Source organism: Sapajus apella, unplaced genomic scaffold, assembly GCF_009761245.1.
Source record: "Sapajus apella isolate SASKATOON/1434 unplaced genomic scaffold, GSC_monkey_1.0 scaffold141, whole genome shotgun sequence".
Classification (NCBI taxonomy): Eukaryota; Metazoa; Chordata; class Mammalia; order Primates; family Cebidae; genus Sapajus; species Sapajus apella.
In genome coordinates this window covers 748,566-773,509 of record NW_022437081.1, presented here as the reverse complement: position 1 = coordinate 773,509, position 24,944 = coordinate 748,566, and the positions used below count along the sequence as shown (strand labels likewise).

Genomic DNA, 24,944 nt, shown 5'->3' with positions numbered 1-24,944 from the left:
TTCCAAACTCTGGTTGTCTTCCTGCAACTACTTCAGTGCTTGTTACTCTTCCCTGTTATGGTTCTGTTGTGTAAGTTGAGGCTTATTACTACAGTATCTTTTGATTTTTTTTTTTTAAATATGTTTTGTTGTTTCTTTCTTGCCCTGTTTTATGGTGCTGACCTTGCTTTTTTACATCATAATAAAAATCATATAACCTAAAAGTCACCATTTTAACCATTTTAAAGTGCATGTTCACAAGGCTGTGCAGCTATACCCACTATCTAGTTTTGGGTATTTTCATAACCCTAAAAAGAAAATCTGTGTGCTTTAAGCAATCACTCCCCTTTCCTTCCTCCCCTCACCCCTTTAATTCTCACTTTTGGTGCTCACCTTGGATGAGGAAAACCCTCTTGCTTTGAAAAGTCTGGGCGTGCATGCTCAGGCAGTTAATTGTGCTCTTTTACATACTCTTAGTGACATCACCATTACTGTGAGTGGCAAAACAAATGTTCTGATCTGCCTGTGAGTGTTTAGTTTCCAACCTTAAATCATGCTTTATTCCAGCAGTCCCCAACCTTTTTGGCACCAGGGACTGGTTTTGTGGAAGACACTTTTTCCATGCACCTTTGGTGGGTGCAGTGTGGTGGTTTTAGGAGGATCCAAGTGCATTACACTTATTGTGCACTTTATTTCTATTATTATTACGTTGTAATATATAATGAAGTAATTATACAACTCACCATATTGTAGAATCAGTGAGAGCCCTGAGCTTGTTTTCCTGTAACTAGATGGTCCCATCTGAGGATAGACAGTAACAGATCATCAGGCATTAGATTCTCATAAGGAGTGCATAGCCTAGATCCCTCACATGTGTGGTTCACAATAGGGTGAGCGGTCCTGTGAGAATCTAGTGCCACCGCTGCTCTGATAGGAGGCAGAGCTCAGACGGCAATGCAGGTGATGGGGAGCCACTGTAAATACAGATGAAGCTTTGCTTGCCTGCCATTCACCTCCTGCTCTGTGACCCAGTTCCTAACAGGTCACAGACCAGCACCAGGCTGTGGCCCAAGGGGTGGGGACCCCTGCTTTACTAGGTTTTATTTTTGATAGGGCAAGGTCCTTGTTTATCCCCAGTCTTTGGGGTCTGGTGCTTATGAGAATGGTGGTAGCCGTTCCCCACTGAACATGCTAGAGCATTCTGTATACTTTTGAATCAGCACAAACTAGACACATCCCATTCCTGTCAAACATACCACCTCCATGTGTCTCATCTGAGCTGGAAACTCTTTACTGCCAAGTGTGGCGCCAGGTTCTATTGATCCATCCATTGAAACTGTCTACCAGGATGTTCCTGTTTACAAGGCCAAGGTGATGGACATTGACCTAGCCTTCCCCTCACGCTTTGCTGCCTCGCATTTCCCTTCCTGGTGTCCTCTCCCTGGAGGGACAGACCCCTGGCCTCTAGCAGCAGATTCTGCAGATCAGCGCATTTTCTACTCCTGTGTCATTGTGGACACTGCCTGTGGAATGAAGCTTTTAACAGCTACAATCCCTAAAAAGCACAAGAATGCAGTGTGAAATACCATAAAGAGTGCCAGACAGACCCCTGAAGACCTGAACCCAGCCGAGAGGGCTGCTGGCTCCCATGTGACTTTGTGCACGTTGTTGCTCCTCTCTGATCCCTGTTCCTTATCTGTCAAATGAGGGGGCTCTGCTACAATCTCTGCAGCCTTTTCAGTTCTGAGACTCTACTGTTCTCAAATACCTCTAATAGCAGCTAGGGCCAAGGAGCCAGGGCATAGAGGCAGGCTGTACATGACATTTTATCATGTCAGGGGGCAATTCCCTGTCATTTTCAGTGACCCCACCCCCCGTCAGTGCCTGGCCGGCCTGGTTGGTTGAAACAGGCTCCAAAACAGCCTCCTCGCCTGGATGCTGTAACCAGTCCAGTTACAGTGTTTCCAGATGGGTTTTAGGCACCCAAATAATTCAAATTTCCCCAACTGTGTTGTAATCGTTGTAGTTAGATTTACATGTGCAATATGCCAGGTACTTGATAGGCATTTTATTTTATTTTATTTTATTTTATTTTATTTTTTGAGATAGTCTTGCCCTGTCGCCCAGACTGGAGTGCAATGGCGTGATCTCGGCTCACTGCAACCTCTGCCTCCTGGGTTCAAGCGATTCTCCTGCCTCAGCCTCCGGAGTAGCTGTGATTACAGGCACGCACCAGCACACTTGACTAATTTTTGTATTTTTAATAGAGACAGGGTTTCACCATGTTGGCCAGGCTGGTCTCGAACTCCTGACTTCAAGTGATCTTACTGCCTCAGCCTCCCAAGGTGCTTGGATTACAGGCGTGAGCCACTGTGCCCTGCCAGGCATTTTCAGTGCTCACAACAACCCTACGAGGTGTGGGTTTTCATTTATGCCTATGAGGACACGGAGATTTGTGGCGAGCAGCATTTGTTCCAGGTCACACAACTGGGAAGAGGCAGAGCTGATGTTCAAACCCAAGTTTGTCCCTCCAGCCAACACCCCACACTGCTTTGGGAGTGGACATGGTGTCCTGAGGCTTGCAGGGTGGGTCACAGACACCGGAGCAGTGTCTTCAGTGCTGGGGACAAAATCTTTGATGGCATTGAGGGCTTTTACTGGGTGCCAGTCCCCTCACTAAGCACTTGTATTATATCCCCTGCATGGGATTCTGCGCAGTAAAAATTTTAGGTCTCACAGATGAAGGATCAAGCTCAGAGAGGTTAAGTAACTTGCCCAAGGTCTTATGAGCAGAAAGTGGCTGAGAAGCCGGGATTTGAACCCTGGTAGCCTGGTGCCAGAGCCCACCCATTGACCACAAGCAGAGAGGTTCTTGACATTCTGATCCCATTCATTATGAGGGAGAAAATGTTTCTCTGCTGACAAATTGTTAAGTGGAAATTTACCCTCATTTTTCCTAAGCCTTATGGGTGTCACTCTTAAAATCACATATTCAACAAAGTGCCTTATAAGTACTGAGCACTGTGCATGCTGGTTTTATTGTGATGTGTGTATTTGTATGACAATTTAGTGTCATGAGTGATTTGCTAGAGGTGTGCCCACGGTGTGGCTTGTCACTTATTAGCTGTGGGACTTTGAGCAAGCTTCTTAACCTCTCTGTTTTCTCATCTGGGAAATGGGAGCAATGGTGTGTGTCGGCCTAGAGGGTTAGCTCTGATGTGTGTAGGTGCTTCACAAGATGCAGAAGTGTGAAGGGCAGGCATCGCAAAGCAACAGCTAGAAGTAGACTCCGGATAGCCTCAGTCTCCCGGGTGAGGGTGGTGGAGGCAGTCTTGGGACTTTGGGCCAAGTGCCAAAGTGGTGGGACTGGGAATTTTAGACCAGGATGGCTTTTCCTCCGCAGAGCTCAAGCCATCCACTCAGGTTTTGCTGGCCAAGCAGGCTAGAAGGGCAAAGGGATAGCAGGAGTAAGGGAAACGAATGCAGTGCAGAGAATAGAATCTAGGGCAGATGGGGAGGGGCATCAGGGTGGGAAGGGGCTGAGAAGGAGGGTGCACCGAGGACTGCAGGGCAAGGAACTGGCACAGTGAGAAAGACTTTGGAATGGGAAACAGCACGTGGGTAGGATCAGAGCGTAAGCTGGGGCCAAAGCCCTTAGTGAAGGCAGTGGAGCCCCCCTCTCCATCCCAGGCCTGTCTCCTCTCCCCTCTCCCCGCAGGGCTCCTTTCATTGCTGTAGCCTCAGGAACTCAGCCAGAGGGGGCAGCCACTCTCCATCCCCCAACCCAGCCTCATTTTCCTGGGGACCCAGATGACTAGATAGACTTCATTGGTTTCGAGGTTTTCACAGCTAATTTCTGTAAGGAAACACACACAAGGCGATGTGCCACATTCCTGAAAGTGCTCATGGTTTCTTGCTGACAGGTTCAGTGCCCTTCTCAGAAGGCAAATGTTAGCACCAAAGGGCGTCTGCCCTTTGCTTGTATTACCCTCAGCATGGGGCCCAGTTAAGACTAACACCCTCTCCTCCCACCCAGTTCTGCCTGGAGTTTGACAAGGGTCCGTTATGGTCTGAAGGCCCTTCCACTGGGAGAGTACAGCAGACACCTGTCGCATGGGGCCTCCTGTGCGGTGCTGTAAGGGCCACATGGGTTGGCGGTTAGATGACCCAAGAACACAAGCCTCAGAGGTGAATGAAAGACACTGGTGTGTGGTACTAGGCTAGTGGCAACTGCAGAGCCTCAATGCCAGGCCAACCCCTCCCTCTGCCCACAAGATCCCTGCGTGTTCCCCCTAACTGAAGTGCATGGGCCCAAAGGGGCAGCCTCCTCAGTGAGCCATGCCCACAAGCAGCAGCAAGGATCTCATTCGGCTGTCAAGTGGAGGGAACCGTGGTTGAGATGGTCACATTCAACCTGGACCCTGGGCTCCAGAGGGCACAAAGGGAAAGGCACAGCAAGGAAGCACCCAAAAGACAGGGACTGAGATGGTTTCTCAGCACCATGCATCACTGGGGGACTCAGGGATTCCCTCCCTAATCCCCTGGCCAAATCAAACCAAGTCATCCTTTTTCAGGGATGTGAAAATCTGGGAAATACCATTTTAGGTCAGAGTGGTTTTTTTTTTTTTTAAACTCAATCAAATGTGGTATTTACAGGTTTGTTTATAATTCTTATGTTCTGTACAACTGTACTGAACTGAGTATATCCTGGAAGGAAAAGAAGTCATTTGGGTTTCTGGGTCTGGAGTATCACCTTAGTGTGATTCCACCCAGCAGAATGAAAGGACAGGAGGCAGGTTATTCATATGCTGCTTTATTTCTGTAAGGATACACTGAAACGTTAGATGATAATAGCTAATGACAGAATGTAGAAATGAGGCATCAGCTTCTCTAACCACTCCTACAAGAATGTTAGTATGTATTGTCATTACATGTTTACTTTTGATATTGTCTCATTATACTATGTCATATAATAATGTAGAATACAGTTAAGTAGGTGATCCTGCATTTCAGGTAAAGCGGTAGATAGAAATCCAGATTTCCTCTTGAGGATAAGTCCTAGGAATCACAAGAGAAGGGACTTTGCAGTCCTCATTAACACAGGGACACAGAGCAGACAACTACTACGTTACAAGGGATTCAACTCATCACTGTTGGGAAATGTCATAACCATGTTGATGACAGCCCTGGCGCCTGCTCAACTCCCCCTCTAGAGTTTGGCGGTTACTTCTGTAGGATGAATTTCAACGCTGCAGGAACATCTGAGGGGAGCTAAAATATTTTCATGCAAAGTTTCCAAACCCATAAACTATTTTACTATCAATTAAAAACAAACAAAAATTTAATTAAAAGCAATAAAAAGGACAGCAGGGTTAGTTTTGTTAAGCTTCCAGAAGTATCTGTGGTGACGATGTTGCTCTGAAACAGGCTCGTTTTCTCAGGTCTGCCTACACTTCCCAAATCACCTGCATGTTCCATGCTTTAAAGTAGGAACGCTCAGAAACATGCCACACGGGGAAACCAAACGTTAGTACGGGGATAGGTCAGTTTAGAATTACAGCTAAGTTCAAATGTTAATTTTCTGGAAATTCATGTTAGTCATTTGAAAGCACAAAAGAACAGAAGGAAGGGCAGAGTTCTGATGAGGAAGTTAAGCCATGCATGTCAGTAAGTTCTTTTCCTGCTCACAGAAGAGGGTGAGCAGTGAGTCGGAGCAGCCGCTCCGACTCTGGCATGTCGCGTGTCTACACGGTGGGTCCCAGCTGAGGCATGAGAGGCAGCTCAGTGGGCGCTTTATCTCATATGCTTCTTGCTTACATCACTAAGTGGCTAAATGATTAGCACTTTTCTGCTCTATGAGAAACATGCAGAAGAGTCAATCTACCTAAGTTTTTTTTTTTTTTTTTTAATTGCAGCTGGACAGAAAATCACTTTGCTGCAGGGTTGCTTTTTGCTAAATGCTAATATGATCATGGTGTGCCCTTATTTGAGTAATACTGTAAAATGGGAGAAAAGACGGAAGGAGAACTTTAAAGAGGGGAAAGACCACTCTTCCCCTGTTGATGTTAGAGGGCAGAAAGTAAGGACACAAAGAACAAGATTCAAATGCCATTTTACAGGACAGGAGCCCCTGTCAGTTTACAGCTTTTTGGCACAGTCGGGACAATACACTTGCTCCTCGTGGAAAACAAAGCGCTTGTTGGCCAGATTCACGGAGCATTTTTTGCAGTGGAAGCAGTAGTCGTGCCAGGATTGTCCTTCATAGGCCACCACACTGGAGCCTTTACCAAACCCTGGGGAAAAAAACAAAAGAAAACAAGAAAAACAGCTGAATGAATACAGGTAAGGAAGCCACGATTCAGAGAGATAAAATGACGACCTGCCCCACTCACAGACCGACAAGCACCACAAGAGCCAGTGTCTGCCTGGCTCCCAGACCCCCTCCTCCATTCCATCGTGCACAGTCCCCCACGCCGCCATTGTCCCCCATGCCGCCGCAACCCTGCTATGGCTCTCCAGGACCTGAGAAGAAGCCGGAGCCCAGCCAAGGGCTTCCCTGATGTAAAGACCCCACGCTCCCATGCCACCGCGCTATTGCCCTGTGACTCGCACCGACCTCCCAGCATAACCAGTTTCTTTGATTTAGGTCAGGGCCATGGCATCAAAGTGGCCACCAGGAGGCAAACTTGGGCTGTTCGTGGGGTGTGCACTTACCGGGCCTCGAGGAGCTGCTAAGCTTCGATTTTTTCTATAAAGAACCACCACCCACGAGGGACAAGTCCTCTCTCCACCCGGATGCCTGCCCCGGAGGTTGGCGCTGGGAAACAGGGTGAGAGGCAAGCGTTTCCCGTGGCACACTGGGGGCTTCCTAGCTTTAGAGACTGGGTGGCTCACTCTTGACACAGTCCTTTTCCCTGAGGATGGCAAAAGTCTTCTCAAATGTACATTTCAAGGCTCCCCGGGGAGATGGGAAAATTGGAGGCAAGGGAAAGGGCCCAGGGCACGTGGATCGCGGCCGCGAGATGAGGAATGAAGTGATTAGCTTTGCTGATCGCAAAAACAAATGAACAAAAAACCGAAAAAAAAAAAAAAACCCTGCCAACAGGCACCTCTGAACTAGCCTTCAGCTACAGGGTGTTACAATCCCAGGTTATCACTCTTCGGCCTCCCCTCCCACTTCCCCTGCCCTTCTTCACCCTACCCCACTCCCCTTCTTTCTACCCTCCTCCCGCCCCTCCCACCAGAATCCCCCTGCAACGTAGCAGTGCCTGCCGGTGGTGGCCGGCAGGTCTCAGGCTTGTGAACTCTCGGCATTGTTAGTCAGCAGTAGTCAGGAAGTGTTCTGTATTGCAAAGCCTAACCTGGCCTGGGGACGAATCCAGACTCTTGGGGGACCTTTGGGATGACAATAGCGGGGGGAGGAGGGCATTCTCTGGGGGCCTTTGTGGATGAAACCGACGATAGAAAAATGAGAGATGGTTACCATGCGCAAAACCTAGCCTGGCAGACTTAGCAAGGACTCTTTAGCCTACCAGTGATGGGGTTCTTGCATCCAGCACACTTCTTGGCCACAAAGTTCTTGTAGCAATCCACGCAGTAATACTGGTCCTCCACAGCGGTGAAACGCTGCCCAGCCAGCTTCTTAGAGCAGGTAACACACACAAAGCAATCGGCATGCCAGGGCTGATCCTGGTAAGTGATTCCTCCAGATGTGATGGCCTAGACCAGGGAGTGTAGCACCGGATTCAGATTCAACAACCATTTTGTTGAATGCCTACTGTGTGCCAGGCACCGTGCTGGGCGCTTTGGTATACAATATCTCATTTAATCTCCACAGCAGCCATGGGAGGCAGGGGCCATTATTATCCCCAGTTTACAGATGAAGACACCAAGGCTCGGAGAAGGCGAGCCCGTATGTGAGGTTGCACAGCCCCTAAGTGGTAGAGGCAGGCCTCTAGAGCCAGGGCTGCCCAGCTCAGCATGCTGTATGGGCCACCCAAACCACGGGGCTGAGCGTGCGTACCGACAGCCAACTTGGCTGCGGCACTGCTTTCTAATCCATGGTCTCCTCATCTGTAAAATGGGAATAATAATTCCTACGTCACAGGACTGTCGTGAGGATGGAATGGGATAGTGTGTGTGGAAGTGCTCTGCAAACCGTCAAACACTTCTGGAAACAGCGGTCAATGCCGAACTCCCTTGAAAGCATACCTTGTTGCACTTCACGCAATGCTTGGCAAACTTGGTCTCATGGCAAGTCACGCAGTAGAAGTCCTCCCCTTTAGGGAAGAAGCTTCCAGTCCCGATGACTTGCTTGCAGTTACTGCAGGTGAAGCAGTCTTTGTGCCAGACGGTCCCCTTGTACTCCACGTTTTGATCTCCTGCAGGAGGAAGCAATTGGATGGCCCCACTGACAGACTCTGCAGGGGGCTGCATCCACTCAGCTCCACTCCCCAGACCCCTAGAGGTGAGGGGATGCAGGCCCTGCAGTTACTGGCCTCACACTTCCAACTAACCTACCTGTGCTCTAATTGTACTTGTGCCAACCCGGGATTTCTGTCATGGGCGGGGACCCCAGCATTATTATTTTAGGATCCGATGCCTGAATCCCCCATGCTCCCACCTCTATACCCTGCGTGCACTTAGACATTAAATCAGGGACTGACTGGCCCACAATGACACCCTGAGGAAGAAGCATGCTTTCATCACTTACTACGCCCAAATGAGAAAGCGCTACATACTGTTCACTTCATTCTCCTGCCACAGGCTGTTCTCGCCAGTGTTCTTTAGTCTCCGAGTGTGTGCGTGTGTGTGAGCATATATGTGTACGCATATATACGTGTATGTATATGTGTACATATATATGCTAAGATCTCAAAGCAGCTCAGAGCAACGTTAGCCCCACCGTGACAAGCAAGCCCACATCATATCTGCCCTTAGGGCCTCCTCCCTGGGAACCCGGGGTGGGAAGCGGGCAGTACCTGCCACAATGGCCTTGAAGCACCCCTTGCACCTGGGGGAGTCCTCCCGGGTGGTGCACTTGTTGCACAGGATCTTGTTGTCCTTGGCCACAAAGGTCTCATTGGCCAAGGGGTGAAGGCACTTGGCACAGCGGAAGCAGGTGTCGTGCCAGAAGCGGTTCTTATAGTGCACCTCCTGGAAACCAAGCAGACAGGGGACCGCCGTGAGGGGTGCTGGGGACGGTGGCAGGAGCCCTCCCATAAGGCAGATTTCCCCGGGACTGACCACTGAGATGACACAGTCCCTTACACTTGGGACGGCCCCACAGTGACAGTTCTTATGAGTAATAGGAGGGATGCTGAGATGAGGATAAAAATCTCACAATTCTTAAAATGTTTAGAATGCAATCAAAAGAGCTGGCAAGGGCCTTGTCACCCGTCCAGTCGAGCCCCCCATTAAACAGCTCAGGCCACTGTGGCCTGGGGAGTGGAGGAGGCTTCCTTGAGACCTCAAGGTGGCTACAGTGATGCCGGGAAATCCTCACAGCCAGATGCTACCGCCATGGTTGTGGGGAAAGGACACTCCGAAGCCCAGTCCAGCCCATTGGTACGTGGGGACGCCCGTTACCTTGGAGTCCGCACCGATGGGCTTGCGGCATTCCACGCAGGTGTTGGCACAGAACTTGTCAAAGCACTTCAGGCAGCAGTGGTGGCCATCCTTTTGCACATACTTCTTCCCCTGCAAGGGGTCCCTGCAGTAGTGGCAGTCAAACTTCTCTGCCATGGTGCCCACCTTATAGCTGGAGGGACCTGCGGATGCAAGCAGACAGGACAAATGACCACCAGAAACGCCCCAGTACCCAGAGGCACCTGCGCAATGCTGCCTTGGAGTCCATGGGGTCTGGGGACCAGGACCCAGCTTCGCCTTCAGCACAGCTGACCACCAGGCACCAAGACAACAGATACTTCAACTATGATTCCAGGAACAAAAGTGCCCCTCGGGGCCAGAAGGCTGATGGCCAGTGTCTCCCTGGGGAGATGGTAGAAGCCCCTGTTTGGATATACCACTGTGCTGATTCACAAAGGAAACGGAGGAGGACAAGTGGATCAGAGCCATGTTGGCGGAGTCACCAGACAGGGGACAGGATGCTGGGAGGTGCGGCTGGGTAGTGCTATTGTGCTGTTGAGCAGTGACCCAATGGAGTGGAGAGTTGTGATGGGCAGGCAGGCGAGAAGCAGTTATTTTACACAAAGTAAGAGTGTGGGGCAGAGGCTCAAAGGGGCGCAGGAAAGCAGGGGCCCTGCCTGTAGGCAGCAGCTTCTCTGAGCCCACCACGTTGTCATCAAGAAGCCTCTCCACCCGCTTTTGGCTCTTCCTCCTTCATTTTTTAGAGAGGGTAGTATCCTCTGGAGGCCTCCTGTTCCTCCTATCTATAAAATTCTATTCATCAGAATAGAAACTGACAGCTCATTCTGTACCACAGGAGGCACCTAAGCAATCCTTGTTAATTTGTTTAAAATGTTTAAATTGGCTTGAAATCTAGGAGAAAAGTGTTAAATTCCTGAATAGATCCTAAAGAGGTTTGTCCAAGAAAGTTTACCGACTTTTGAGGCCACAGCAATATAGCAAGAGAGAACTTACGGACATGGCACTGTCAATTGGTACAGGCAAGTTTGGCAACCATGAATTATCTGTTATAGTCATGGGTGGCTTTGTGAGCAAAATCAAATCCCCCCTTGATTCAAGCAAGTGAGGATCAATATGCTCATAGAAGTGTAGCCAGTGTTATCATTTGGGATATGTGCTGTTTTAAAAATTATAATCTTAAAATAGAGCCTGGAAAAAATTATTCCAAGAATCCCTTCCACTCCCTCCATGTGAACAACCCCTCTTCCCTCCCTGGTCTCCTCCCCAGCTGCGGCCTGAGACAACAGGCCTGCAATCCTGAGCATTGCTAAGACACTCTGCAACTCCCTTTACCAAAGCATTTCCTATAGAATTCTGCCACCAAAAAAGGTACCAAATGTGAGTTTCTATTAGCTCTCAACTTCTTTAAACATATGCTAATTTGTTCCTCTCCCCCTGAAAAAGAAATTTACACGGGTAAATAGATAGCAATTATTTCATTTGCACAGAAAACAGACAAGAATTGAGACTATTTTCTAAAACTATCCACAAACATGGTTATTGTGCTAGCAAACATCCAGTGTAATTTAGAGAGAAAGAATGAGAGAAAATAAATGAGCAGTTGCCTGGTACTCACCGCAGCTCTTCCACTGACTGAACAGCCCCAAACTCTCACTTTGGGTTCCATTCCCAGGTTTTTTTATACAAACACATGTCCAAGTTATTTGGATCCTGTTGCCATAAGCAACCAAATAGCAGAGAGTGAGCTAAGGAAACCACACCCTGTGTCTGAGAAGCCGCCTGGGCAAAGGCTATTGAACTCTCACTCAGAACCAAGCCTCCAAACAAGGGAAATCAGGCCACTGGACGAGCCACAAGACCTTCTGCCTCCTGCTAACACATAAACAGACCCCCCTCATCTCTAAGGAGCTGGCAGATGAAGCAGATGAGTGACATTCTTGCGCAAGGACAGTTGCTTAGGACAGTTGTGTCACAATTAACAGACTTAGCAAGTCCAGAGAGTGATTCTTTCTTGCACTTTTCTCTAAAAAGCAAACTGGGATGTTCCTTTACATAATGGGTTAGAAACAAAAACCAGAGACACAATGGACGCAGGGCCTATCTTTTTGAACTATGTACTGTTTAGGCAAAGCAGGCTTTAAACTGCTTTTAGCCTCCGTGTCTATAGAGAAAGTACCTGTCACAGTGAGAACATATGGAAAATCTCTCTCCTTAATCCATTCTTGCTGGTCTTTCCCACGTCACACAGAAGCCTCGTCTTAGCTTTGCCATACTGATATTGTGCCCTCAACAAAGACTTGCTTTCTTGTTAAATGCTGAGTTGAGAAACCAAATAAAATCTCCAGTAACAGCCAGTGGTAATAAATTAAATTATCAGCTGCTCCTAAATCCCATTTGGCAAGAAAACAGAATTTGTAAGATTAGACAGCACTGGCTTCCTGCGTGGCTGGTAACAGTGGCTGCTTTAGCCTTTCAGAGACTAGCTTCTGGACCATACTTGAAAATCCCTCATTCTCTCTTACCAAGGTCTCTATTTAGTATACAACATTGAACCTACTCACTTTAGTATCACTTGCTTTTGATACCTTTATAAGCAGAAATGGATTCCAAATATTTCTGTTAAAGTACTATATAAAGTTCCACCTAAGGTGAGTCAAACCTCTTAGTATTTGAATCCTAGCTTTATGGTAAAAATACAGGTTAATTTGTGTCATACAGAAGAAAAAAAAAAAAGAACACTAGAAAACACAGTGAATGCCATTTAGAAGTTGAGGTTTTGAAGAGAAGGAAAATTGCATTATGGTTCAGAGTACCTGAGAGATCTTACCTGCCATGTCTTTCACACATTAAAACCACACACTTTCAGAACTTTTTTCATTACCAATGTAAAGTTCTTCATCATTTAGTCTCATAGTTCTAGAACATGACTTGATCAGAGTTCTAAGCATCCAGATGATAAAGTAATCCATGGCTCACTCACGAAGATAGAAATAACAAAGGGTGTTGAAAACGTCAGACAATGAAGTCAGTGGCCACTGTATAATTCCTATAGTACACGGTCTTAAACCAAGCAAAAGGAAAATTAAATGAAACAACCCCAAGTTAATAGTATCCATAAGAAGAGATTCATCTAATGCTATTTTTGAATCCTAGCTGTAGGCAAGACTTTTTCACTCTCTAGTATGAAAACTCTAGGGTCACCTTACACCTTCTATTCCCCACCACTGTATACTTAAACTTACAGTCTGTATCCAGATGGAGAAACATTTCAAAGGGCATATTCTTTTCGAATTGATTTCTACAATTCACTTGAGTCCTTTTAATGTGTGTGGAAACAATTAGTGAAGATAAAACAGGCACTTCTAGGAATGTTGGATTTGTTGTCTAATAAGTAAACAGGCTAGAAATACTTAAAGTATGTTCACAATGTCTATGTCAAATTCTTGAACCTTAGTACTTGTTTTGCCATAAATCAAGTGGAACTCTGGGCAACCTGAATTAGCTTATGGCATGTAATTCTAACTTTATTATTATTTGTTAGCTGAAGTTGGAGGAGATACTTACTGATCATACCACAACTTTGTATAAAATATGGATGATGTGCACAAGACCAAAACAACTCTAAAAAGCCAGCTTACAAATGACAACGCTGAGACACACATGCAAAGATCCTGTGTGGGCTCCCTAAGAATCTGAGTTACTGTCAAGCTTTCACTTCATGAGGAGAGAAAAGTTTGCACTTCCTTTTCTTTTGTTGGAAATGATGAGAAAATAGGGAAAAATGAAGATGGCATTTTACTTCGTTTTTTTTTTTTTTTTTTTGACAAGATTTCACCTTTTCTCCCCGGCTGGAGCGCAGTGGTGCCATCTTGGCTCACTACAACCTCCACCTCCCAGGGTCATGAAATTCTCCTACTTTAGCCTTCTGAGTAGCTAGGACCAGAGGTGCATGCCACCACACCCGGCTAATTTTTATTTTAGTAGAGACGGGGTTTCGCCATGTAGGCTAGACTAGTCTCAAACTCCTGACCTCAAGTAATCCACCCGCCTCAGCCTCCCAAACTGCTAGAATTGCAGGCGAGAGTCACCACGCCCTGCCACTATTTTACCTCTTCTTTTGGGCTCTCTTTAACCTTACGGAATTACATGTACTTAGGCATTTATCTCTTAGGGAGTAATTTTTTATCCCCTTAGCGATTTCTAAGTACATAAAATGTGAAGGCTTTTAATCTTCTAAAACTTCTAGACATGTCTGCCTTGACCTATTGTTGTTATCTGGGAATGGGCATGTCAGCCATCCTTGAAGGAAACATTTGCTACATATCATCACAATGCTTCTTTCCTTACCACCTGTCTTTGTGGACGGCATGTTTGCCCTCGGGCAGCTCTTTGACTAATTCTAATGTCTCGGTGTAGCCCTCATCTGTTCATAGCAGGGATGCTAGAGTAGGTATTAGACATGAGCACGGCTGGAGAGGGCCTCCCACTCAACCAGGAAGGTCAGGTGGCCATCAGGTGAAGGTTAGGTGGTTGCTAAACTCCCTCTCACTCTAAAATAATGATTGGTCACAGCTGGCACCAAGGAAATGTGGTTCCCAATAGACAGAAACACCTGAAACTGGTGATCAGCCACTTCCCCGTAAGATCTCAGGAGTTGGGTGAGTGGGCTCAAGCATGAGCACTAAGAGGCAAAATGGTGGCGTTCAACTGGTATAAGACCTACCTCTGGGAATGTTCCACTGCTAAGGCAAACACCGCTTAAAGTAAGCATGTGTACAACTTCAATAAACACTGTGCATGCGGCCCTTCCCAAGTGATGGCAGGCCACTGGGCATGCAGATAGCCCACCCCAATGAAAGAATCAGAAGAGAAGTAATATAACCCCTTTTATATGCCAACATATAAAAGCCCAGGTCAAAGATCAAACAATGCACTTGAATCTCTCAATTAGCCTGCTTGGTCATCTTCCAAGTGTACTTTACTTTCATTCCTGCTGTAATTTTTTATTTTTTAAACAGAGTCTTACTCTGTCACGCAGGCTGGAGTGTAATTGTGCTCTCTGTTCACTGCAACTTCCACCTCCCAGGTTCAAGTGATTCTCCTGCCTCAGCCTCCCAAGTAGCTGGGATTACAGGCGTATGCCACCACGCCTGGCTAATTTTTATTTTTTTAGTAGAGACAGGGTTTCACCATGTTGACCAGGCTGGTCTCCAACTCCTGACTTCAAGTGATCCGTACACCTCAGCCTCCCAAAGTGCTAGTATTACAGGCGTGCGCCACCACACCCAGCCTCCTACTCTAAAACTTTTTAATAAACTTTCACTTCTGCTCTAAACTTGCCTTGGCCTCTCCCTCTGCCTTGTTCTTCCTTGAGGAGGCAAGAGCTGAGGCTACTGCAGACCCACACAGATTCCCTGCTGCTAACATACTTCGGTGCCGAGTGACTTGGATACATTCCGTAGTGTTAACAAGTGGTTTCTCTATCACAAAAAGTTCTGCCCATACACGAGAAGCCCCAGTAGTTAACCTAGGGCCTTGTATACAGGAATCACTCAGTATATGCCTGTTCATTGACAGATGGAGATAAATTACCACAACCATGTTTCTAAAACTTCAGTATGTGAATGGTCACTAAAAGTGGTTTCTGATGCAATTATCTGAGCCTCTATTTTGTCCATACCAAGCCTATTTTAGGGCCACACTGATTTCCTTTCTGTAAGGACTTCTCTTCTTTCTTGGGCCAATTCTCCTCTGCTTTCATGGACTTATGAACCTAATGCAATATGACATGCTATTTCCTGATTTTAAAAATCATCTCCTATGGCCTGTAAGGTGCTGAAGTCTAACCTACACCTTAGGGTCACATGAATGTCCCTTAATTTTCTATGACAGAAAAGGCATCATTTTTAAATAATTTCATTTAAAAAATTGATTTAAAAGCTTTACAAACTTAGAATGCAGTTATAAATGTGGCTGGGTGATAAAATTTTAGATATTTATTCCAAAAGGGTAGCCTGACTTTCTATGCCTACTTCAAAAGACACATCATTTTTCACTTTATATAAACAAGCTTCCTTTTTCAGAACATTCCTGAACTACATCCAACATGCTGAGAGGTGCCTAAACAAACCTCAGTATCTTAATTAAAAGTTCTGACTTTCAATTAAATCATGTACATATAAGAGTAATATAACATTATGACATTTTTCTCTTTTTTACTATAAACCTCTCATTAGAGGAGATTCAATTTGTATTTAATAAATCTTGCTTGTGTTTTTACATGTATTTTCTCATGTATTTATTCCTTGTGTTCATTTTCTCCCACATGCCTGAGTAGCTCAAACTGTGAATATTTAAGGACAAAGTGAGTAGGTAGCATTTTTCTATGTGCTTTCCCTGAAGGGTGTAATGTACAGTGTAAACAATAAACAACCCAAATGGAAAGAAAAACCACGTTATTTCAGATCTGTTCATCACTAAATCCAACATACCAGTACATTAATGACTCCACGTATAAATACTGGCGTCTACAGAAAGGGTGTAATGCTTTCCTCAGAACATTCAACAAATGGAGCAAAGCCTTAACCGATGAATAGGACACTTGTGTAGCAGACATGCTAAGGCACCTGGAGGTGTCGTCAGACGTTTGGGAATAAGAACCTAAGTAGCTGCAATGAGATGGAGCTCATGAGTCACGGCTGAAAAGTAGTCTTTCATACAATTTCATACAAAAATCAGAAAGTGTTTTTTCCTTTCAAAATAGAACGTGTACAGAATGATTCAATGTTATTAGCAACTTCGCTGGTGTGCTGCATTTAGAAAAAAAACAAATCTTTTTGGGGTCACTGATACAGAACTAATGCCATTTTAGATTATATTGGGTGGCGGGAGGGCTCAATACAGATTATTAAAAGAAAAATGTGCCACTGAACTTCCTGCAGGCCAGATTCGATTCTAGCACCATTTTGTCTGTCTGAAGGTTTTTCATGATGTTGCACAGATTGTGTACAACACATCCCCTCTTTCATATGGGAAAAAAGCATCTCTGACCCGGCAGCAAAACAGCATGAGTCTTTAGTTTCTCCAGTTGTGGTGAAGCAGTAGGCAGACATTTGGTGGTCCTTAAAAGTGCAAAATGTTCAGTTTCACCCTCACCCAAATCTTCTGAATTTTAAGAAGCCAATCCAGTTTAATTACTCTCCTTTCACCCTACCCTCCCATTTTCCATCCCTGCCCCAAGAAAAGACGGACAGGCTTGTGTAGCCCACTGAGCAGTGGCGGGTGAAGGGAATCGACAGCTGTGTAATATGGCAAGTGACCTGATTCCCCTCCACACCCCAATCCTAGTCTTCGACTTGAAAGGCCAAAGGGTAAGAAATTAAATCTACATAATTTTGCAGACTGAAAGTCTTCAATGTCAAGAGTATACATTTTTTTGTCCCTGAAATGTCCTCTCAGTATATGGGCAGTCACTAAAAATGGATTTTGATCCAATTATCCTAGCTTCTATTTTGCCCGTACTGAGCCTATTTCAGGGCAACACTGATTTTCTATGAGGACTTCTCTCATGGACTGATTCTCCTCTGCTTTCATGAACCTATGAACCTGATGCAATACAAAATGCTATTTCCTGATTTCAAAAATCATCTAAAAGGTGTAAATAATTGGTCTCATTTAGCCACAATTATTATAGCCTCCAGACTTACATACACAAGAATGACATAAGAATTTGTTGCAATTTAAAACCCAAGGTTGGGCAAGCTGTAAATATGTCACCTTTTAAACTTTCTGTCACTATTCTGTCACTTAATTAGTAAATAAAATGAAGAGTTACTCTACCAGGTAACATGCATTTAAGGTTCATCAGGACAACTAGTACAGCTGTCTAGTTTGCTTACACACAGAGAATGTGTATCTTGGCTGATAACGACAATCTCAAGCATTTGGTACCATGTTTGTGAAACAGTTCCTGAGGGTTGGAAAAAAAAAAAAAACACAACTTTTGAACACTTGGGAACAGGGAAGACATTGCATATTAATTCATTAAGGTAGGTAATTCCATTGCAGCATATTTACTTTAAAACCCCAAAAAGAGAAATTTCCATTGTTCAAATATTGACAGGCAACAAGTTTAAAAAAATGATTTTTCCGCCACAGCATGTGTATACCTGTGTAACAAACCTGTCCATTTTACACATGTAACCCAGAACTTAAAGTATAATAATAATTTTTTAAAGACTTTTTCAAAAAACCATAGATAAAGACTTTGTCTCTTAATCTGAAAGCTGGGAAACAGGACGAAATGCCTTCTTTATACCCAACTGCCTGACTTTAGCAGCTCCAAGAAAGGGAGCCGTTACTTAGGCAGTGGGCCACAGGACCACAGCCACCCTCCTGGCTTCAAGGACTGGGCTTTTGTCCCCTCAGCCCCTAATTCATAGATTTCTTGTCAATGGCCAAAAGGCTTCCTTAATTGTAAGGTTACAAAACCAGAAGAAAATGCTTATGACCTAAGGAGTCCAAAATGTGCCCCTTTTTCTGCTAAAAACGGTAACATATTTATCATATCAAAAGAACCATAGCTGTTACTTTGGGAAGATTCAAAACATTGTCAGAAAAAGGGAAGATGTGTTAGGTCATTGTGGACTTTCTTAGTTACAAGTGTTCCTCCTTCCGGCTCCACATTCGATTTACCTTCTTCAAACACCTTAGATTTAAAGCACTGACAAGATGAAGAATTCTATCTTAGAATAAAGAAAAGCAAAAATTCCTAAGCAGAAAAACCTTTCCTCACCTAATCTCTTAGAGTTTCATGAGTTGTCCTGAAAAAGGTAAAATATAGTGGTAACATGTTTATATACATCTTTTTAAAATAAGCCACTCAAACTGTTAATTGTACTTGAACAATATTTTGCTTGAAATAGCATGAAATGCAAAGGCAAAACAGAGACAAGCTATAATTTATTTACTATTCAGACAAGACTAAAACCATTTCATCAAAAACCATCTTTTAGCCAAATGATGGATTCACTGCCCTAACAAAACTGTGCTCAATATAAGATAAAGAGCATTAATTTTTTACCTGAATGTCTATGGGAAGCCATGGCTCAGAGACCAATTTCAGGAGCAGCACCTAGACCCGTCTTCCCTCAACCCCAGCTGATAAGGCTGTGGCTCATTTGTGAACATACATTTAAGGGGAAGCAGCTAACACAAAAATAACCGAGAGCAGATGTCCCACCCCTCCCCAGAGATCACAACCTTAATCCCACTAGAAAATTCTTAACCATTTTAGGTGATCCAAGGGAGAAGAATAGGACCCAGTAAAAATACCAAACGCTACATATAAATACCTGCGGGGCTACTCAGCATCCAAATTAGCTCCAGAGCCAGAGAGGCCACATAGAAAGTCATCCCTGTACCGGAATAAAATTTGGACTCGGCTCTGGCATAGCTTAACACTGAGCCAACCTTATTAATCCACTTTATATGCCTCAAGAGCTTGCATTTGGCCCTATAAATAATACATTTTTGTGCTGTTAATGATAAAAGTAACTCTGAAAGATAGACTTATGTTACCAGTGTAATTCAAGGAGATTAGACTCTATGAATATAGAGATTAAGGGGATTATAGATGTTGTCACTCGACACCCTCCTTGGTATGTTCCAGAGATCAGCAGACTACCCAGACTACCGTACCAGAAAGGGGAGCAATTCTAATCACCCGACCTCCTTAACGGCAGGCAGCACAGAACAAGATGGGGAGACTACGTGTATCCCCACCACAGATACAATGAAGACATTTTGTCTCACAAACTCAACCTCTTGCTTTTCAACGTCAGGGACAATAAAAGGAAAAATATGAATGAAAATAAAGACATCAACCTAACATGTTGTAACAGCTCAACAGGCCATCAGATGGTTGGAGGCTAGTCATTAGGAGCGTGCTCTAGGAAAATAAAGCCCCTAAGTGCCTCCAGGATCTTCTCCCAAATTCTTCTCTGGCCTTATCTTCAGCCCCCTTTCCCTCAGTCCTGCCTCACTAGCCTTCTCACGGAGGGCACAGGGGCCCCCATGGTTGTTCCTTTCACCACTTCAAGTCTGCTGGTATTGCACTGATTTCTCTCCTTGTTGTCTGATCTCCTGCTCTGCTCCAGGAAGGCAGGGATTTAGTAGTGGAGCCCACTGCAGTGGCCCCAGAGCCTAGAACACTGTCCAGCTCCCAGGAGAGCCTCCAATAACGATTCCTTGAAAGAATGAACTAAATAACTAAAAAGTCCATCAAACCTCCAAAACATAGTCTCACCTGCAATCCTGAAAGTGGTTTTGGCCACTCAACTTCAAGGCAGGCAGCTGACCTTCACGCTGGTACACCTTTATAGCCACTGTCTTGTTGAACAGTGCATGCCACTGGTTTTGACCCTATTCACACGTCTCCCCTACCAGGTTGAGGGCCAGGGCAGTGTTTTGCTTGTCTTAATGTTCCTACAGCACAGAGTAAGTGAGCAGTAAATGTTCCCTGAATAAATCAATGAATGAGTTTCCCAATTCCTATGATCTTCAAACATTTAAGGAAAAGTTATTCTAAAAGGTAGCTGACATCGGTAACTCCCATTTAGCTAGAAAATGATACAATAAAAGCCAGGTTGTTACAAGCAAATTTATTACATGTTGGGGAAAAAAAATAAGCCTGGGAAAAGAAGACACGCTACACTGTGCTCTCGCTCCATGCCTTTCTAGTCTCTTTCTTATCCAGCCTGATTAAATTATGGTGGGGAGATTAGCCAGTTGTAACACCACCACACCCCTAAAATAAACTGAAACTTTTCACCTAGAGAAAATTCTCTTACTTTATTAGATGATTAACCTTAATGAACCCTGAATTTTTTATTTTAGTAAGGTATATTTTTAGGAAGGGCCCATGTATGTTGAAATGCCTCTCTTGCAGTGCTTGATGTGCCAACTGCTTTCCTTTAGGAAGTCAATTCCTGTTTCAAGCTATGTATCACTTAGCGTCTCCTTTTAGCAAGTATGGTAGTTCTTTAGGTTCCTGATCATTTTGAAAAGTGACAACAGAATATGGACAGACAGCTTTATGAACCTATCAAAAAACAAATCTGTTTTGCCTAAAATAAAAGAGAAAATTCAAAGACAAGAGAATCACTTTTTGACCATCACGAATTAGTTAACTATGACCAGCCAGCATGGGCTGGGAGCTTAGCCCTGCAACAGAATTTACTCCAGTTATTTCCATTTCCATCAACAGGTAACTCTGCCTTCCTAAAAACTTCATGAAGCATGACAACTGCCTGCTTGCTCTGTCATCTGGCCCTACTGCAGATGTCCTCAAGGCACAAAATTAGACCTTCCACAAAACCAAAACAGAAAAGGCCCTTTGCATGATGAAAAACAATTTCTTAGGAAGAATAGTTGGCAACTTTGTCCTGTCTTGGATCAGTGGTTTGGAACCCTTGCTGGTTATTTCACAGGTACCTGAAGTCACAGTTTTCATTGGCATCTGAGTCACTCTTGTTACACATTAACAGTATGGTGCTTAATAATATCCTTAAGAATCACTGTACTGTTTACAAAGCACCTTTATATACTATTGGTCTAGTTGGCTGGTGTTTGGTGAGCAACTCTTTGGTGTATGATGGTTACATTTCAGGCCTTCTAGTATCATACTCTAGCAATATCAGGACAATTTTCTTCAGTGAGTGCTAGGCATCAAACTCCCTAAGGTTCCCTTCCATGTGATCCTCTGTGAATCACTTACTTCAGGGTTTATCTATATAGACATCCTTATGTTCCTACTATCTACAGATGCATTATGACCTATTGTTTGGTTCACCTATGGATAATGCCACCCCAGCCATTATTTTACTGTATATGACAAGCACTTATTGAACAGATGCCCTAGTGGTGCAAGATATTTTGCTGCTCACAAAGAATAAAATACAATCCTTACTTCCAAGTGTAACAAAATAAATATACAAATGACTACCATGTAAGGCAGAGCTTGACAAATATTACAAGCAAGATATAAAGTGTTCCTGAGATGTATCACAGGGATAGATTACATCTAGTTTGGGGATCAAAAAGACTTGATGGATGTTATGGCATTTGACCTGGTCCCTGAAAAATGATTAAGACTTTGACATGGAGAGAAAGGGGAGGGAGTGTTCTAAGACAAAGGTACCATGTCAGCTAAGAATGAGAAAAACATAGGGCATGTTCAAGAAGCAGGATGCAGCTGGGGTGGTTGGGGTGTGACAGAAGTACAGGATAAGGAAGTAGTGGAACCTAAAGCTAGAGAGGAGAGAAAGCCACACCCGGAGGACCTTTCTGCAACTGGTACAAGGGATGAATGAGATGGAGTCATGTAAGCAGTGATAAGAAGAGCAGATCTTGACCGGGGGCGGTGGCTCATGCCTGTAATCCCAGCACTTTGAGAGGTGGAGGTGGGCAGATCACTTGAGGTCAAGAGTTTGAGACCAGCCTGGCCAACATGGTAAAACCCCACCTCTACTGAAAATATAAAAATTAGCTGGGAGTGGTGGCACATGCCTGTAATCTCAGCTACTCAGGAGGCTGAGACAGAAGAATCGCCTGAACCTGTGAGTAAAGATCATGCCATTGTACTCCAGCCTGGGCAACAAGAACGAAAGGAAGGAAGGAAGGAAGGAAGGAAGGAAGGAAGGAAGGAAAGAAGGAAGGAAGGCAGGCAGGCAGGCAGGCAGATCTCAGAGGAAGAGAGGAGGCAGGGAGACAGCACAGGGTACTCTCCAGTGAGATGCAAGGTAAGACTGAAAGAATGAGAGGCAGGGCAATGGGCATGGAAAGGAAAGACTAGATGTAAGGGACACTGTGGGACAGGGTTGTAAAGACTGAAAGAAGGGGACGGAGCCAAGGATCTCTCTGAAGTTGTGACTCTGGGTGACTGGGAAAATAATGGGGAATATGGCAGGCAGAGCTGGTGTAGGGAAGAGTGGCACTTTTAGACTTCACAATGAGCTTCTTCTGAGATGTCAGTAATGAACCCCCTTTAATGGGATACCAGTTATCAAGGAGCAAGACAGAACAGTAAGATTACAGTAGAATCACGTTTGTGGGATTTCTCAGGCTGCAATCTAATCCCAGCCTCTCTACCTCAGAAACACCACTGGGAGGATCAAACTTCAAAAGTTCAAAGTGGTGCAACCGAAGAGTCAAACACGGCAAATTCAGTGACCCAATTGGCCCACATTTCAGTAGTTTCTCATTCACAGCTTGACTTGTGGTCACCCTTCTCCCTTTACTAGATTTTTCTTTTCCTGAAGAAATTTCCAAACTGTTAAAAACTTATTCAGACAATGACTAGCCATTAGTCATGGCCAGGGGCAAGAGGCTGATAACAAACTGTAATGGAGTCTTTGTGGATTTATCAGTGGTTACATGTCCATTTTTTAAACCTTACTCTTCTTTTCTTCATGCCTACTACTAATAAATTAATATACTGCAAGTTTTTTTTCTGAATATAATTTTGTCAGGCTACTTAATTCCTCTGCCAACAATTTATCCTGAGTGAGTCCAACTGCAAGATTAAAGCAACTAGTCATGCACTATGATATGATGTGATTCAATGTTGAGCTCTCCGGAGTATTTCTTGTCCTATGTACTCTTGCCAGAAAACAGCCCAGGACAGCTTCAGCCATCTCATGTTCCTGTCAATCTTTAAGGTGGGAAGAGTACTTTTTCCTACTGACAAGTCCAATTTGCAAAGTCACTGCTTAAATGTCACAATTCATGGCATACCTGTCAGAGACTAAAATGAAGGAGCACCCCTGGAACCCCAAGAGGGGGGATTTGGTCTTGTAAGATTCAAATGAAAGCAAACCTGAAATTCGGCCTCCCCAAAGGGTCTCTGAATCTCAGAGAGAAGGAAAAGGTGACTATGAAAGAAGAAGATCTGTTACAAATGAGATAAGATACACGAAATAAAGGATCTTGTAAACAACAAATCACCTGGAAAATGCTAATTAACTCAACTGAAGACCTGTTCATTTCACAGTTGATGAGGGCTTAGAAGTTCCCTTATAGTATTCGCACAGAGATTAAGAAGCATGGGCCATGGCCCCGTCCTTTGATTTTTGGTAATGACATGATCAGTAACAGTTTTAAATGTCTCTTGTCCCCAAAGTCTGCCCCCTTCCTGTGTTACTACTAGACTTTTACCAAGAGATAGGAACTATCCCAACCACAGCCTATAGATACTTTTATGGGCCTATAACCAGAAATCACTACCAGGAAAACACCAAAAAAAAGACTTTTGGAGCATACCTAGGATTATATTTTTCAAAAAACAGAAGTGGCAAAAAGAAGTAAAGAAAATAGAAACCAGAAAATGTTTTAGAAGGAAATATGTAACATAAGTACAGATTCTCAAATCAAAGGAAAATGTTTCAAGAAACTGAGAAGCTGGTAAGGATAAATCCTTGTCATATTTTAGATGCTAAAATTCTCTTCCAGTCTATTTCTACCACCTACTTCTGATATATCTGTTTTATTTCCATGTTGCCATGTACCATGACTCAAAACACCCTTTCAATCATGCTAAGTCCTGGCATTCACCAAGCCCACCTTTTATGAACATTTCAAGCCTCTGACAAATGCTTGAGGGCTAAACATTCCATGACCCTATTCTATAATTTACCCCACTGGTTAATATCCATAACAGGAAAGAAGAGCAAATCAAATAAGCTTCCATCCATACCCTTATTCTTAATGCTGATAACTGAGATCAACTGCCTTGTTCAGGGATGTTATAATTCATGAGTTCTGCTTCCTGGTGTGAAACATCAAGGCTAGTAACATACAATCTGTATTTACCAAAAAACTATAATTAATACATTATCTTATTATGCATTGGTGTTTTCAAACCCCAAATAGGAGATAGCCCTAGAATTCAAAGTAAAGGTTGAAAAGACTCATAAGTGGTTCTCTGGGGTTTGGTCAGTAGAACATCTGAACTTAACATAGTGCACGGAAGTGGAAGCGTGAACATAGCAGGAGGAAAGAGACCAAGCTGTGACCTGGATGTCACTCAGGAAGTCTATATTTTGTTAGGCAACAGCATTGTCTATTTTGATAGCAGGGGAAATCCAGATTTCCGGAGGACTCAAAGTACATAAAGTGAAAGCTCACTTGGCTCCCACCTGCCAAGTTTCCCTGAAGGCCATCATTTGACTGCCTGAGCAGTGTCTTGATTCAAATTCCATGCAGGAGTACTTACAGGTGGACAGAGGAGAGTGGTGGCCCATAGTTATTTGCATCTGAGAGAGCAAACAGAAATAACTTTCTATGGAAGGAGCTCTTTT

General features: G+C 44.3%; 1 protein-coding gene across 15 annotated transcripts in view; it reads right to left on the bottom strand.

Annotated features, from left to right (window-relative positions):
• Positions 1-4,776: 4,776 nt before the first annotated feature.
• FHL1 (four and a half LIM domains 1) overlaps positions 4,777-24,944 on the bottom strand; it is a 63,833-nt gene continuing 43,665 nt past the window's right edge. For 5 of the 15 annotated variants that reach the window (XM_032264024.1, XM_032264029.1, XM_032264025.1 and 2 more), the window contains 6 exons: positions 9,568-9,749; positions 8,961-9,135; positions 8,191-8,360; positions 7,512-7,698; positions 6,694-6,893; positions 4,777-6,272 (listed from right to left, as the gene is read on the bottom strand). In XM_032264024.1, coding sequence (XP_032119915.1) covers positions 6,189-6,272; positions 6,694-6,893; positions 7,512-7,698; positions 8,191-8,360; positions 8,961-9,135; positions 9,568-9,723 — 972 coding nt within the window. In that variant the 5' untranslated portion in view covers positions 9,724-9,749 and the 3' untranslated portion in view covers positions 4,777-6,188. Of the gene's footprint in view, positions 6,273-6,693; positions 6,894-7,511; positions 7,699-8,190; positions 8,361-8,960; positions 9,136-9,567; positions 9,750-11,203; positions 11,418-18,670; positions 18,905-24,944 lie in introns of those variants that run through there. The other 10 variants (XM_032264032.1, XM_032264033.1, XM_032264034.1 and 7 more) reach the window with 7 other exon arrangements.